Source organism: Benincasa hispida, chromosome 3 (genome assembly GCF_027475165.1).
Source record: "Benincasa hispida cultivar pf3 chromosome 3, pf3_genome.v1.1, whole genome shotgun sequence".
NCBI lineage: Eukaryota > Viridiplantae > Streptophyta > Magnoliopsida > Cucurbitales > Cucurbitaceae > Benincasa > Benincasa hispida.
In genome coordinates this window covers 11,298,359-11,316,089 of record NC_143480.1, presented here as the reverse complement: position 1 = coordinate 11,316,089, position 17,731 = coordinate 11,298,359, and the positions used below count along the sequence as shown (strand labels likewise).

The 17,731-nt window shown below is 30.0% G+C and overlaps 1 protein-coding gene across 2 annotated transcripts; it reads left to right on the top strand.

Moving 5' to 3' along the window:
* Positions 1 to 10,836: 10,836 nt before the first annotated feature.
* Positions 10,837 to 12,384, top strand: LOC120074314 (vacuolar protein sorting-associated protein 28 homolog 2). Of its 2 annotated transcripts, none has more exons than XM_039027401.2 (2): positions 10,837 to 11,018; positions 11,445 to 12,384. In XM_039027401.2, the coding sequence occupies exon 2, from the start codon at positions 11,551 to 11,553 to the stop codon at positions 12,178 to 12,180; it is 630 nt and encodes a 209-aa protein (XP_038883329.1). In that variant the 5' UTR covers positions 10,837 to 11,018; positions 11,445 to 11,550; the 3' UTR covers positions 12,181 to 12,384. The 2 variants fall into 2 exon arrangements, with proteins under 2 accessions (XP_038883329.1, XP_038883330.1); XM_039027402.2 differs by having other exon boundaries at positions 10,865 to 11,018; positions 11,382 to 12,384.
* Positions 12,385 to 17,731: the final 5,347 nt, after the last annotated feature.

Sequence of the window (17,731 nt, the reverse complement as noted above, 5' to 3'; positions counted from 1 at the left end):
TTTCATTTAGTACTTTTAATTTTGTAACACTCATATTCAAACTTTAGTATATACTAATTTAGTCTTTGTGATTTTAAGCATTGCATTTTCAATCTTATGGTTAAAGAATTTCATAAAACTAAGGCATGATAACCATTTTATTTTTTATTTTTGTTCTAGAAAATTTAGCTATAAACACTACTTCTGTCTTCAAATTTCTTATTGTGTTATCTACTTTTCACTGATGGTTTAAAAAAACAAAGCTAAATTTTGAGAACTAAAAAAATAGTTTTCAAAAAGTTGTTTTTGTCTTTGGAATTTAGCAAATAATTCAACCATTATACTTAAGAAAATGTAAATCATTGTAAGAAATGTGATGAAATAGGTTTAATTTTCAAAAACAAAAAATCAAATAGTTACCAAATGGGCTTAAATGTTAGGTTTTATTATTTACCAATGTAGACTTCTTTTAGACAACTATATATTGACGTAGTTTTAATAGTTTACAAACATATTGATACCTAATAAAATTATAAATCTAATCATGTGAGAAATCTCATTAAATTTTAATTCTAATTTTCACGACATGAACTAAATTACTACAAATTTTAAACTACAAAAACTACATTGTTACATACCATAGTTCAAATATTAAATTATTACAAAATTAAAATTATATAGACTACGTTATTAAATAATGAAAAATAAAATTTAAAAATTAACTTGTTGCTTTCTTAAAAATGTAGAAATCCATGTTCGGAGAATATGAAAGGCGATTTTATTATATTTCTGACCAGGAACAAATCCTATCATAAGAATATTTTGTAAGTGGAACGGTAGCTTCTATGTTTAATATATAATCAAAGGACTTCACAAAAATAACTTTTAACCTTTTATGTTTTTCTTGATATTCTTCTACTCCATTTAAACCTCCCTGCTCCTTTTTTTTTTTTTTTTTCAGTAATATAAAAAAGAACAAAACTAACTAGATGTCAAATCTCCCTACTCCTATTTTTTTTAGTAATATAAAAAAAGAATAAAACTAATGAGATGTCAAATCACAAGAGGTAATGGCATCAATTTATGGGGTTATCTTCAAGCCATACATTAAAGATTTTGGCTTGTCGTGCATAACATGCCAAAATGTGAACAATGGTATTACAGATCCGTGGAAAAAAAGAGAAGCATAAAATAATATTTTGTTGATTAAAAGCTTGAATGTCATAGAAAAAAATGCTTGATGAAACAATCCCAACCTTTTCAAGTAAGTTCCATAAAACCGTTACAATCTACAAAAAGGATAAATCCATACTTCTTCGCCTGTAATAATTTCATCTAAGAAAGCAGTAACCTCGACGAGCTCAACAGTATCGCTAAACTTTAGAGCTTTCCCGTCAAAATCATAAGTTTAACATTAGAATCAATTGATTGTTGGTTAGATTCTAAATTTGGTCCCTAATAGTTGGAGAAAAGTTATAATTTACTCCCTATAGTTTACTAGTTGAAACTACGTGTGTTGTACGTGTTTAATGGAAAATAAAGTTATGTAGGTTGAAATAAGAGTCTAAACGTAATAAAATAAAAATGTGTATTGAATGAGTAAAAATGTGCTGAAAACTATCACATAATGTCTTTCCCACCAAAAAGAATTCTTAAATTAAATATCGAAAAAAAAAATATTTTCTATTTATGATAAAGATTTTGTTGGAGTTAGCAAACAATCAGCGGAAGAATTCAGAATCATTAAGCACTCTAATTCATCAATTTTAGTATAAAAATATGCTTATTCGTAGAATACCAATAGGGTTTCATAAATACCTTTGAAGATTTTCTTTGATCCACAAATTTAGCTCCAATTTCCTGTCCAAATGTGTAGAGACCACCAACAGATTTTCCCTACTATTTTCTTGGGTCTTAAATTAATTTGTGGGAATCAAAATGAGCTAAATTGAGGAAGAGTTTTTTTAGGAGAAAAGATGGTTTTGAGAACTATATGAAGAACACTTCATCAACCTTTCAATCTCAGAAAATTTCAATCTTGCAGGTCTTTATCTCAGCTCAAAATACTGAGTTTTGTATAAGAACCTCATGCGATCAGATTGTACAACAATAAGATAGCTCCTACTTGAATAATTTTAGTGGAACTATGAGTGAGAGTGGGAAAAATCCACTTAATTTTGATTTTTCCAATTTCCTAAATTAAAATCAAATTTTAATTTAAAATTACTGTTTCAAAATTTAATTTAAAATTCTAAAACTCAAATTAAATCAAAATTAATTTTTATTATTTTAATTTTCATATAATTTAATTTTTTAATTTTAAATAAAATTAATTCAAATTATTACTTTTAAATAAAATTAAATAATTTAATTAATTAAAATAATTAAATATCCAATATTAAATTATTAAAACACCAGTTCCACAAACCTAAATCACTATTCACGTAATTAATATTTAAATCACATTTAAATATTATCCAATTCTCCAATTTCGTTTAATTCGATAATTAAACGTGTAATTATATCATATATAATTACTAATTCCCTTATTTTGGATTTGAACATTTCAAATTTTCTCATCACAGTATTCTAAGGTTTAATCCATTTGTGACCTAGTAGGGGACCTAATTGACCTACAGATCATGAGCGTTAGCGATCTGAGATTAACCAACTAAACTCTTTAACCTAATTAACCACTATTCGTTAACTACCAGGTCACTCCACTAAAGCCCAAGTAATTGCACTCCCCTCACTGTAGATATATTGTGACCACTCGATATAACCCTCATTAGTAAGTTAACCCTTTACAGGATTTCGTAATAATGGTTGGATTAATAACTGTTTTACCCCCGAGATTACCTATTGTTCTTTAAGTCCCACTAATCCTCTAATGAACAATTAGTTTGAGTTCCAATCACCAAACCGAGTCCCTATCGGGCCAATGAGAGTGTTTGTTCAAGACTCAAAGTCAGCACTTAAGGGGACAACGTTTCTACTATCCCTAAAAGCGGGTATGAGTGAATTTCATCTTGCACCCTATGTTTCCAACTATCTATCCAGTATTATCCCTAAAATGTGAGGCTTATTGAGTTGGTGTTGTTGAGTCAACCCTCACCCATGCAAAACTAAGGACAATCCCGAATAAATAGGAGTTCATAGTTAGCTCAAATGTCAAGTTACCTAGGTCATTGCTTCGAAATAGTCAGTTTTAAACAGTAAACATCGTTATAAAGTAAGAATGACTTATTTCTTGATCCGATCTTATGTAAACTCTTTACATAGAATGCCCTCATTCCTCATGTCTCTATAAATAAATCATGATCACTTCGTTTGTAGCACTTTACAACATTTGTAACATCAACAAAGTAAGCCGCATCCGATAGTGTCCCTAGAATAATGCACCTAGCCTTATTCATATACTATAAACCATTTTGACTTTTTACTCAAATCCGATCCACTCTTATGCCACATAAAGTTCAAGTATTCATGTAATAGCCATGAACCTTAGTTTATTGGATTTTGATTATTTCTAAAATAAAATAGGCAATTCATGTATTCAATAACAGTTTTATTGAATCGAACTTCCATAATATATATCGATAAACAAAGATAAAGGTGTACATGGATCAAGTTGGGTTGGATTTGGGGAATTTTTTGGACCAACCCGAATGACCCGAATAAGGTCTCCAACTCATCCCAACCCAACCCAACCCAAATTTTAAGGGTTGCGTTGTTAGGTTATTTATTTCTTTTCTTTTCTTTTTATTACATTTTTTTTATTAACGTACAATAATTAAATTTGTATACATACTAATCATTAAAATTTCATAAAACACAAATGTTAAATATCAAAATCCAAGATATCTATTACAAACATCATAAAGATATATATGAGTTATAATATTTATAAGTTATAATATATATATATATATATATTTAATAATATTAGAAATTTGGGTTGAGTTGTGTCAACCCGAATTTTTAAAAGTGCAATCCAAAAAAAAATAAAATAAAAAAGCCAATCCAACCCAACCCAAAATTAAAACTAATCCAACCCAATCCTTATAATTTTGATTGGGTAGTCCAAATGGTTTGGATTGTCGAGTCATTTGAACACCCTAGTCAAAGAGAACATCGATGAGTTAATAAAATACAAAATCGTTGTATGTGGCATAAAAATAACAAAAATATTTACATGAAATGAAAAATAACAAAATCTCTATATGTAAAGAGAATAATAAATATATTTACACTAAATAAAAAATAAATATGGAGAGAATTCATATGTCTCTCCCCTCTTATGTTGGCAATAATTAGTTGAGCAACCAATCAAAGAAAACTCATGATGTATATAAAACTAATGGGAAAAAGTCCAAAAAAAAAAACAAAAAAGCAACAAATGGACTAACCTATTATCCAAAAAGAAAGAGAGAGAGAAAGATAGATAAGAACCTTAAAATATTAGGAGTATACTTTAATATAAATAGATAGTATATATATATATATTAAAGTGATAGTATATATATATATACACACATTATCACTTTAAATCATTTAATTAAAAAAATTCCTCCTATTTTTAGGCAATCACGCTCAAAGAAAAAAAAAACTAAATTTCTAACCATTTATATTCACTTTGAAAGAAGGATAAAAAATTAGAAAGAAAGAAAAAATCTATAAAATAAAAATGGCTATAAAAATAATCCTATACAAAAAAACCAAAAGCATTGAAGAGCTTATGGAAACTGCTAAAGGAAATTGATAGACAATTTGAAAAAAATGAACGTTGAAGAAAGTACCTAAAAAGTAAAATTTGTTGAAAAAAATTATCTTATATATATATAAAGTAAAAGCTTTAAAGAGATCAACTTAAGAAAAACAAGAGATCAACTTAAGAAAAGTTGTTTGATGAAATTATAAAAGAAAAATCTAATAGAGAATTGGGAATTTAATTTAGCTTAGAAGACAAATTAGATTTCAAATTCTTGAAATAGATAAAAGAAATGGGTAGAGATAACCTGTCCAAGGTTAGAACAAAAACCTAAAAGCTTTAAAGAGAACGAAGAAAAATAGGTGATTGGAAGTAAAATAAAATTGGGGATGTTTATCGTTGAAAAACAAATATTGGACAATATAAACAAATCGGAGCTACATAAAAAAATAAAAAAAGATAAAAATTAAAAAATTTAAAATAAAAAGATATTTTAGAAAATTTGAAAGCATAACTCAGTCCTATAACGCAAATTTAGATTTAAAATTAAATTCGTCTTATCTTAAATCAAATCTTTGAAAAAATCAAGACTATTTTTTTTTTTTTTTTTTGTTTATCGTGATGATGCTTTTTTTCCTTTTTAGAATGTGATAATGATAAACTTGAATCTTAAATCAAATATCGAAAGGAAAAAATCAAAAACCGAAATTTATTTTTATTTTATAGTGATGATGTTTTTTTTTCTCTTTTTTAAAATGCGGTAATGTTATTCTTTAAAAAAACGTGATAATGTTATTAGTTTGAAATATATTCCTTTTAAATTAAAAAAAATACAACAGTATTGTTATTTTGAAATATATAGGAAGAAAAATCAAGATTTTATCTTGATGATGCTTTAAACGTGAAAGGTAGGTTAAAATCAAGATTTTATTTCGATCATGGTAAATAATGGGTTAGAGATAAAATGTGATTTTTTTAAAGTTGTAAAAACATTTATCTAGTGATTTACATGTGGAATTACCACATATATCCTCACAACCATCCACTAGAAAGGGTAAAAGGAAAAATCAAAAGTTTCTCTTGCACATCCTTTTATATTTTAGATAGATATTTATAATTTAATCATTATTCGTTCTAACTATTTATGAGATTTTATTAAACATAAGGACTAAATACTAATTTTAAAACGAGAGGCACTCAATCCTAAGTTCCTAACTTCCTCCAAATTGCAGGAATATTTGGACTTTTATTTGGGATTTTGGTAAAATGAATTTGGATTTTGAATTATGGCAAACGTCTAAGATGCACGTGCTTCTACTTTTTGTTTATCCTAAATTGTCCCTCAGCATATTTAAGTTTAATGTAATTAGAATTTTTCATTAACAGATTTGTTTTTTTTTTTTTTTTTTTTTTTTTTTAATTTTGTATATTCTCACTTAAATTCTTGGGAAGCCTGCACTAAACCCTCCCCCATTCTCATCTCATTCTCCTTCTTTGTTAGTTCTCCAGCCGCCTATCTCCTCCACCGCACCGGCGTCTTGACTCGACTCAGTCGCACGCCAATGTCGTTCACGTGTTGCTCAGCCACTCGTCTACGCGTTCAGCTGCTCACAATCGATCTCGTCGCCCAACCAATAGTTTATCGTTGGTTGCATAACAGTACCGTCGAATTGCAATCTATCATTGGTTTTCTTGTTCGCCAGCCTCGATTTCCCCTTTGTCGTTCCTTGTACTCCACTATAGATAGGTATTGTTGTCCCTCTCCTTTTTCTCATATCTGGTCTCTTTCTCCCTTATCGTCTCTCTCATTTAGTCAGTAACTCTCTTTTATCCTATTCAAAATGGTAAGATTCCAATCAAATGATGAATATTCAAATGCTAGTCATTGGCGGGACATAGCATGATGGAGGTTTTGATGGAACGAACACATGCACAATGAAAGAAATAATGGATGTAAAGTACTCTAATTAGGTTAATTTCAAAGAATAAACATGCAATTAAATAAACTACGAAGGGACAGAAGAAATACAACCTTTGTAAACTCAAGTCTTCTCCAAATCAGCTCAAATCTCCTCATGAACGGTTCGTAAACCATCACGAGAGTCTTCTCGACTATTCTCCAGCCTTAGAACGGGATGGTGGGATCCGGTGAGTGACTAATTCGGAGAGGAAAAGGCTAAGTCTTTGAGAGAAAATAAGGGTTGAGATTATCAAATAATCTCATAAAATCCCACTTGGCCAAGAGTTTTTCAAATTCATTGAACTCTTCATTTTAAAAGTCATTTCATGCAAAACATTCAACTTTGAGTTTGATGAGAATTTGACACTAAAAAATCCACTAAATCAAAGTGAAATTAGTAGGGCAAGTATCTTCAATTGAAGACAACATTTAGCAATGCAAATGTTGGCATTTCTCACTCACAATGGTTGGATCTTTTCAATAACTTGGTCGAAAGTCAAAGTTTGACTCTCAAAGTCCAAAGTCGACAATTTTGACTTTTTGACTTTCAAAATCAAAAGTGACTTTTATTGCATTTTTTACCTAGTCAACAATTTTGATGGTTAATATGATTTTGACCAATTTCATTTAATTTCAAAATTAATTCTAATAATTAATTTTAATATTAAATAGTTAATTAAATAATTTAATTAATTTAATTTAATATTAAATCCAATACTAATCCCAAATAATATGAATCTGTATTCATAATCTTGATATTTAAATCTTATTTAAATATCTCCTATTTTCTCTCTTTTTATATTCAACTCACGATTAAACATTAGGTTAAATATATCGTATATAGTTAATGCTTTGCTCCAAAAATCGAATTTGAACACTTTAAATTTGTTCATCATATTGTTCTAAGGTTTAGTCTGATATGAGTTAGTAGGGGACCTCATGGACCTACAAATCATGGGCTCCAATGATCTGAGATTAATCGACAAAACTCTTTGACCTAATTAACCATCATTCATTAACTATCGAGTCACTCCACTAAGGTTCAGTAGTTGCACTCCCCTCACAGTCGATATATTGTGTCCACTCGATATAACCATGATTAGTAAGTTGACCTTTCTCAGGTTGTTCGTAATAACAGTTAGGTCAAAAGTTGTTTTACTTCCGAGATTACATCTTGCTTCTTAAGTCTCATTGATCCTCTAATAGACAATTTGTTTGTTATCTAATCATTAAACCGAGTCCCTCTTGGGCCAATGAGAGGGTGGGGCCTCTTGTTCAAGGCTCGGAGTCAACACTTAAGGGAACAACCTCTCTACTATCTCTAAAAGCGGGTAGGAGTGAATTCCGTCTTGCACCCTATGTCCCCAGCTATTTACTCGATCTTACCCCTGAAATTGGAGGCTTATTGAGTCGGCATTGTTGAGTCAACCCTCACTCATGCAAATCTAAGGATAATCCCGAATAAACAAGAGTTCGTAGTTAGCTCAGGATTAAAGTCAGGTTACCTAGATCATCGCTTTGAAATAGTCAGTCTTAATTAGTAATCAGTGTTATAGAGTAAGATTGACTTATTTTTTGGTCCGATCTTATACAAACCCATTGCATAGAACACCCCCACTCCTCATATCACTACATGAACGAATCAGGATCACTTCGTTTGTAGAACTTTACAACAAATTGTACCAACTACAGAATGGGTCACATCCGATAGTGTTACCAGAATAAGGCACCCAACCTCATTCATATACTATAGACCATTTTAGCTATTTACTCGAACTTGATCCATTTTCATATCGTCACATAAAGTTCAAGTATTCATATAACAACCATGGATCTTTAGTTTATTGGATTCAGGTTCTTTCTAAAATGAAATGAGCAATTCATACATTCAATAACAACTTTATAAATAAAATAAAATTTCAATAATATCTTTATTGATAACAGAATAAGTTTATTGTTTACAAACAACGAGTTTTAGGACATAAAATCCAATAGGCTTGATGAGGTGAAATAGAGATTGTACATTCGAATTCGGAAGATGAAGAAGAAGATAAATAATTAACGAATAATTAATTTTTTATTCTCAGCAATTTCAGTCCCTTAATTTACAGAATTATCAACTATGCAGTAAGTTGTCATTATTTGCTTATTTCTTTTGTTGTGGACTAATTTTTCTTCAACAACATATTAAAATGGCAATTTAATTAACCAATGAACATGACACGATTTTCAAACAATCATATCAATTAGAGTGTAACACAATTTTAATAATGTTTATTAGAGAAAAGAAAAATTGGACTACATGACATCTTTTTACATTCCATTCGAATTCATAATCTTTGCAAAATAACTCATTTGCACCTGATGATGACTTCTTTTATCCTAAAATGCCTCAACATTATATTTAATTTCGATGTAATTGAATATTGATATTCAAATATTTGAAGCAACCTCCAATATTTTGAATCTAAAAATCTTTTTAAATCTTGTTAAAGAAAAAGGTTAAAATCACACATCTTCATCTAAAAATCGAATCTCACCTTAAAAAAAAGAAAAACTCATATCTTCATCTTGTTCCATTTTTTTTTATCTCGTTTCGATTTTAAAAATCTCATATCTCCCAATCTATGTCTCTAGCTCCATCTTCAAGCCATTGTCGAATTGCTACTGATTGTCTGAGTTTCTTTCCCTTTTTCTCTCGTAACCATCCAATTCTCCAACTTATGTACCAGTTCTCACCTTTTCATCGACTTTTGTTGTGTTGCAAAGCACAGTCTCAGGCATGGCAGAGGAAAATCAAGACCCTAAGGTTCACATTGTAATTTTTTTCTTGCCAATTAATCTTAATTTGCAATGGAGGATTTCTTTAGTTTTGGAGTTTTAGTGGGGTTTTTGTGTTTTAATCTTTAAGAATAGGTCAATCATTTATTGTAAAATTCATGTCATGTTTTAGTTTTTTAGGAAGTTGGATCATACATTAGTTTTTAGAAGGTTGAATCAAATCCTATTTTCTTTAAATAGAATATATTTTAAATACCAATAAAATGTTGTTAAAAAAAAGTATTTTTGGAATAAACTAATTGTAGATAGTATTTGAGTATTTTTGTAATCCAATAATTAGTGACCAATTAAATTCAAAGTCGTTTTGCTATTTTTCTAACATAAACTAAAATATCAATACTCTTAAATACTTCTCAGATATCTATATGACACACGATTTGACAAAAAGATAAGCAATTAATCAAATCTTTTCCAACTCCAACCAAAACAGCCTATTGAAAAAAGCTCTTCGGTCCAAAACTAAAAGGGAAAGAAACAATAAAAGATCAAACCCTATAATCATCTAGTTTTCATCTTCACGTTTGAGTCTTTACGAAGCCCCCAAATATAACCCACTTGAATATCTTAAAACTTCTCTCTCTAATCTTATTTTTCTTCTCCGATTAAATCCAAGTCAATTTTCCCCTCCGGTCCAAAATTAAAAGGGAAAAAATAATAAAAGATCAAATCCTAAAATCACATATAGTCTTCATCAACATGTTTGAGTATCTAAAAAGTCTCCTCAAATATAACCCACATGAATATCTTTAAACTTCTCCCTCTCCCTCTAATCTTATTTTTCTTCGATTAAGTCCAAGTCCATTTTTTGTTTCATTCTATTGACTATTATACTTCAATATCTCCGAGATTACTTTTTGTATTGTATTCAATGTTTTATATTTTGTGCTATTGTCATCAACTTGATATTTTATAATTTTTGGTAGATTTAGTGGATTACATTTAGTATCTTTTTGTCAAATGTATCTATATCCTAGATTTTATAAGGAAAAAAGCGGATCTTCAACATATTAGTATCTTAATATTTTAAAAATTAGTATCATCGTATTCATATTTGTATCCGTGTCTGTACTTCATAGATCTAACACATATTGCTATTTTCTAAAACGAAAGTTTGAAAAATTGCTATCTCCTACTAAAAAAAGTAAAAACAAATTTCTCCATAACCCTAGACAGTGGGCCGAGATAGATTTTTGTCAAGCCCATGGAAGTTCGTATCTCCAACCTCATGATGGGGCCGATCAACTAAAAAGGCCCAACTGTAATCATGTAACTAAAGAACGGAGACTACATCAACTTCACTGTGCCGCCGCTCCACCGTAACAGAAGATGAATTTCTTTTCCTTTTCTTTTATTTTTTGTTGGTATTTTGCTTTGCAACTGCCACACGCAGATGCCGTAAGCAGCAATAATAATATGTGCGAGCCCACACGCAATCTTTCCCCTCTCTCTCCAGATTTCTTCATCCTCTCCCCCGACACGACCTTTGTCTCTCACCATTCACGAATCGCCTCTCTTTCTCTCATCAGGGTTAACATCTTCCCTTTCCTTTTTTTTCCCCTTCTACTCAGATTGTTCTTCTTGATTGTTTCCATTTGATCTCGCGATTGTTTTACTTTTCCCCTTTTGTTGTTACTGATCATCCTGTTTGGCCGCCGAGAAATCGGAGGAAAATCATGAATAATAAGTTTTTGGTTGTTGTTTGTCTCTTGTTCTACGAAAGGATTTGTCTTCTCTTTTCATAGATCAGATTCGATTGAATTTGGTTGATATTAAGAAGGGTTTATTGTGTTTTCGAATGTGTTTTTCCCCCAATTAAGAACCCGTGTTTTCTTTTTCCTTCTTCACGACTCTAGACTGAATGGATTGTGGTTTTGTTTTGTGGGTTTGCAGTGTTGATCTGTGAAATTCAACCTTTCTGGATTTATGTTTACTCTATCTCTGTGTTTTCTTCAGTGAAGAAGGTCTTTCTCTTTGCGCGTGTCCCGTTCTCTTCTCCAATCCTCCACAGATCATAAAACCCCCAATTTCTCTTCACCATTCGCACCCGAAGATTGCTTCTATGGAGGTCAAGCTTTGGAACGACAAGCGCGAGAGAGAAATGTACGACAATTTCGCAGAGCTATACGCCATTATCAAGGCCACCGAAAAGCTCGAAAAGGCTTACATCCGTGACATTATCTCCTCCTCCGATTACGAGACTGAATGCTTCAAACTCATCGCACATTTCAAAACCCTGGCCTCGACGCTCAAAGACACAGTCCCGAGCATTGAACGATTTGCAGACACTTACAAAATGGACTGTCCGGCGGCGATTAACCGTCTTGTGATAACTGGGGTGCCTGCCACGGTGGAGCACAGGGCGGCCGCCGCTGCCTCCGCAACCACATCCGCGGCCATTGTTGCGGAGTGTGTGCAGAACTTCATTACGGCTATGGATTCGTTGAAACTGAATATGGTGGCGGTTGATCAGGTGCATCCCCTGCTCTCGGATCTCTCTGCTTCACTGAACAAATTGACCATTCTGCCGCCGGATTTTGAAGGCAAGACGAAGATGAAGGAGTGGCTTGGACGACTTTCGAAAATGGGCGCGGCGGATGAGTTAACAGAGCAGCAGGCTCGTCAGCTTCACTTTGATCTTGAATCTTCATATAATTCATTCATGGCGGCTTTGCCTACTGCTGGTACTTGAATGTTAATGGTAATCTTGTGTGTATATAGATATAAGAGCTTATTGATTTTGTCGTACTGCATAAGTTCACTTTCTTCATAAATCCGGATGGGTTGTGCTCCATTTTCCTATTAAATATGGAATGCCTGTTGATGGAGACAAACCTTTTTCTTCTTCAAATTCTCATATCCAGTTTAAAAGGGCTCTTGAATTTCCATTGGCTTAGATTGTTTGAATTGTGTTTGTAATTCTAATTATGTGAGAAAAAAAAGTGCTTTGGAACTTGGGGGAATTGGGATTTTTATGGGTTAGGCTTGGCTTGATGGCCTGGGCCCATGGTTTTGTGAGCATTGTTAGCTTTGTTCTTCTATTAGGCTCTCACTTTCAAACTGATGGGTTTTTGAAGAGTGCTTTATTGAGAAACCTACTTCATTGTTCATTTCACCAAATTGTTATTTGGAAACTGGTACTGAATTATGCATGTGATATTCTGATTGTTGTAAGAAATTTTTTTGCTTTTGAACCAGATTCTGCTATGCCATCTACATCTGATCTACAAATCCTTTTTTGGATACTTTTGGGGTAATGTGGGGTTGGATTTTGTGACGTTTGTGCTTTCAGTTCCAGAACTCATGGGTTCATTGTTACAGTTCTTTATCAGAAACCTGCCTCATTTCCTCTAACTTTTTCAATTCTTTTGTCCTCTATGCTGAGTTTTCTTATTAATAAAAGCATGTCAATCTAAGTCACGGCCAAGCATCTAGTGACAATCTTGGCCTTGGGGACCGCTTTTATTATTCCCTTAATCCATGACCTTCAACTAGGAGTTCAAAGGAAATTTTGATGTCTAGTACATACAATTTTTCTTATGGACAATGGCAAACCTTCAAAGTTCCTACACCCATTATCTTTTGGGATTACGTTTAGGCATCTTCTCATGTTGCAGGTTTAATTTATATTGTAACAGAATTAAGAGCATATTACAAAAACCACTCAGAGTATGGTGGTAACCCTCAAACTTTCCTGGATAAAAATTGAATTCTCAAACTCGTACAAATATTAAAATTAACAATTGAGGATTCAATTTTTATCATTTAGAGGTTTAATTTCTACTATTATTGTAAGTTTGAGGGATCTAATTTTAATACTCTAAAAATTCAAAGGTCTAATTATTACTATTGAAGGATATAATTACAACTATTATCATACTTTAATGATAGTTTTACTATTTGCCCTAAAATTAATTAGAGTTTGATAACAACATTTGAATTTTAAAAATGGCTATTTGGTAACCTCATACTTCACATCATTCCTAACAAAGACTGTATGATAGATGACATTATGACAATGGCTGTGACCTAATTTGGTTGGGTTGGATTTGATTGATTTGAGCTATAAATTTGTGGTTAACATTGATTCATAGGAGAAGAGTAATCAGAATTTGTTTCAAACACTCAATTTCTTCATAAAGACACTTGAATAGTTACATGTGGCCACCTAGTTGGCTACTTGGTTGTTGGACTACATTAGATTTGATGATGGGTTTAATCTGGATTAGGTATCACACCACAAAATTGGAATCCTATGTTATCATGTAAATGGACAATATTTTTACCCAAACAATGAATTAGCATATGGCATAAGAATGATGGGGCAGTAAATGTCTTAATTACTAAGTGGGATTTATGTGGGGAAATTGAGGAATCTGGGTGGTAGGAAAAAAAAGAAGAAAAAATGGGGGGTAGATACTATGGCTGTGAGCTGCTGCCCAAAGTCTCAATAATTGCTGTGGCAAAAGTGAAGGATAATGTGATGTGGAATGGAGTCTAGAAAGAAGATAATTTCCAACTTTTTGGTATAAATTCATTTCAAGCGTGCAAGTTTGCTGCATAGGAATCAGGATAAATGCTACGGACGGACCTATTGCACTCAACATAGCTATTTCATTTCATTCATTATATATTCTATTCATTCTTTTTCCTTATTTATTATTATTTTGTTTATTTCTCGAGTGTCCGAGTCAACATTTACAAATTTATTTCTAAGACCCATTTGGTAACTTTTTTTTTTTTTTTTTTTTTTTTTTTTTTTTTTTTCAAAAGTCTTCATTTGTTATCTATTTTTCACTATTTTTCACCAAACCAATGGTTTAAAAAATCAAAAGCAAAATTTGAAAATTAAAAAAAAAATAGCTTTGAGTTTGTTTTTGGAATTTGGTTAAGAATTTAACCATTGTACTTAATAAATATGCAAATCATTATAAGAAATGTGGATGAAATATGTTTAATTTTCAAAAACAAAAATAAAAACCAAATGTTACTAAACTACCCTAAGTAAGTGGTCATCATAAATTGAACCTATTTTGTTATTATTATTATTTAGGGAAAACTTTAGATTGTGAATGTGTGAAAGATTGGCACGAATAATTAGATATTTTAAAGGCTAGCTATTCTCAGGTTCATAATTGGTTTTAGGGTTTAATTTAAGATAATTGAAATTGCAACATCTACATCTAACAATTGTAAATCCAATCGTTTGTTAAAAAACAAAAAAAAATAAAAAATGCTATTGAGAGTTCCTTTTATCCACTTCACCATTATGCTATTCTTAATTCTTATTTTTCATCCTTTAGTTTTTTGTGGAAATTTTTTAGGAATAGTCTATTCAATTTTCACTCTACAAAATCAGCACGCTATTTGAAAATTGTTCCATTTTTCTTAATCTATCTCAAACAAGATCCACCACCTAGATTTAGTTCTCAAGTATAAAGCAAAAATTTTTTGACCCGACAAACAAAATTCTAAAAAAAACAAAATTTTCTATTTTGTCGATTGATGGGATACACTCGGCCATTAACCACTTAGATTCGGTTAATTTTTTTCAAATATTACGTAATCCTCCCAAATTTTATACCAAATCTTATAAATTTTCAATTTTTCTCGTAATTAACTTATCTTTACCAAAGATTATAACATAATTTCTCAAATATTTAACTCAATTTATGTTTCTACAATTATATGAATTTACAAACTTTCAAATGAATATACCAATTATTGGATTTCAAGTAATTGCATTTTAATTTTTAAAATTTAGGAAAAGTTAAATTTTGAAAAAAAAAAAAGTAAGATATTGAAAATATATAAAATCTCAATATTAATCTTGGGCAGGTTAACATTGAGATTTTATATATTTGAGTTTTCTCGGTGAATTCTCAGTCAATTTTGCACTGAGATTCTATATATTTATCATATTTTACCTTAATATTTTGAAATTTTTGTTTTTTTTTCTCAAATGGTAAAAATCACAAGTCAATTATTTGAAAACCATTTAGATAATTTGAAATTCAATATAATTGTTAACAGAAATTACGTAAACATTCGATATAATATTTAAGATTTGGGAAGATTAATATATAGTATTTGAAAAGATCAACAGAATTAATGGCCGAGATGTAGCCCATATAAGTTTAGAAAAAAAATGACTTTTTAATTAAATTTTGGTGGCTGATCTAGTATTGAAAAAACCATTCTAACAAGTTTTAAAAAAATGCTAGTTTTGAAAAGTGAAAACTTGAAGAGGTTATTTGACAATTTCCATATTGTTATGATATTTATATTATTTGAGTTGTAAAATAAGTAAAATTTTAGGCTAATTTAGTTATTTCCTTATGTGGTTGATTCTTTTTATATTTACATTTATAAAATTTTTACAATATTTCTATTTAAGCTCTATACTTTCAAATACTAGGAATGGTTCTAACTCGATGAAATTAGCGACAACAATTTAAATTAAAAGTTCAATAATATTTTATGAAATTTTTATACTAAATAAATAAATACCTTTTTTAGTTCAACATAAATAGAGAGTTTAAACATTTGACATCAAAATTGACAACATATATTTTATAGCAGATAAATTATACTCACTTTAACCATATAATTTTATAGTTATAAAAATTAAATGGGCGCAATTCTATTGGTGCAATCATTAATTATTCTAAAGAAACCTTAATTAACTTGACCATTAAAATAGTTCATTAGATTTATTGAACAAAATGGAAAGGACGTGTCATTACTTTTTTTTAGTTGCCAACCGCAACATTTGTTTTTCTAGTATGTAATACTTGGAAGTAAAGATTACTTAAACTCAACTTTTCCTCATTGCTTCCTCGTAATTTAAATATAAAACTATCCTTCTAACGAAGGAAAAAAAAGAAAAAAAGAAAAAAAGAAAAAAAAAACATTATTTTAGTTGAACAAGGATTTTTATGGTGATATTCATATTTTTAATTATTAAGTTTGAAGTCTCGAGTATAGTTCAAATTTCAATAGTACATATTATATTCGTTCTCTTGAATTTAGGAGTTGAAATATTCATATCTCACATATGTTAGCTTGAAAATTTTTTAGAAAAAAAATGAACCATTTTCATTATATACTTTCTTCTGGTTGAATATTTTCATGAATTCTTTTTAACTAAATAAATTTTCGTACTAAAATTGTAGCATTTCACAGAATTTAAAGATGAATTGTTAACTTAGCTTTGGCATATTAAATATATAGTAATAAATCATTGATTGGAAGACCATGTTAGTAAACTTTTTTGTTATTATATTTTCTTTCCCTTTCTTGTAAGCATCCATACAAAAATTGTAATTTCATTCACTTCAAAATTTCTAATCATTCACGTGTCAGACAAGACAAAATAAAATTAATTAAAAAAAACTATTTCCGAGCTTTACGATGAAGGTTTTTTTTTTTTTTTTTTTTTTTTTTAACAATATATATTTTTTACATTACTTTGGGAATATTATAATTATATTAAATTAGGTGAAATGTAGATGTAGGCCGTGTCACTTATCTATTACATTATGTATTGTTCATGTGTCTCAGTCTATGTAATTCACTTCATACTTGTCTGCATATAAATAGTGGCATGTAGTGAGTTTTGAAAGACATATATTAGATATCAATCCAAAAAGATTGAAGAAAGTGGAAAAATCCATAATTTATTATTTTATTTATTTTATATATGTATATATGTATATATTATTTATTTTAATATTTATTTATTTTATTATATATTATTATTAGATTATATTTTCTCCATATTTGTGTTTTCATTGTGCTCCTCAAATTCACAACATGTTATCCGAGCTTATTGTGTTTTCCTCGCTCAAAGTAGGTCCCAAAGGTATGCCAATTTTGTCATCTTCATTATAATTAGTAAATTTAACGTTATTTTGCATATTTAATATCTATCAAATTTTGAATATAAATACAATTTTTTAAGATAGTGTTACCATGACAAATCTCACAAAATTAGAATTTTTCGCCCTTGATATTAACGGTAGTAATTATTTTTTATGGACACTTGATGCCGAAATCCACCTGGATGTTATGAATCTTGGAGAGAGTATTAAAGAAGGAAATACGACATCCAGTCAGGACAAAGAAAAAGCTATGATTTCCCTTCGTTATCATCTCCACAAAGGATTGAAAATGGAGTATTTTATAATAAAAGACTCTCATATCTTGTGGAAAATTTTGAAAGAAAGGTATGATTATAAAAA

Coding starts and splice junctions, on each gene's coding strand:
- LOC120074314 (XM_039027401.2), top strand. CDS start 11,551: ATGGAGGTCAAGCTTTGGAACGACAAGCGCGAGAGAGAAATGTACGAC.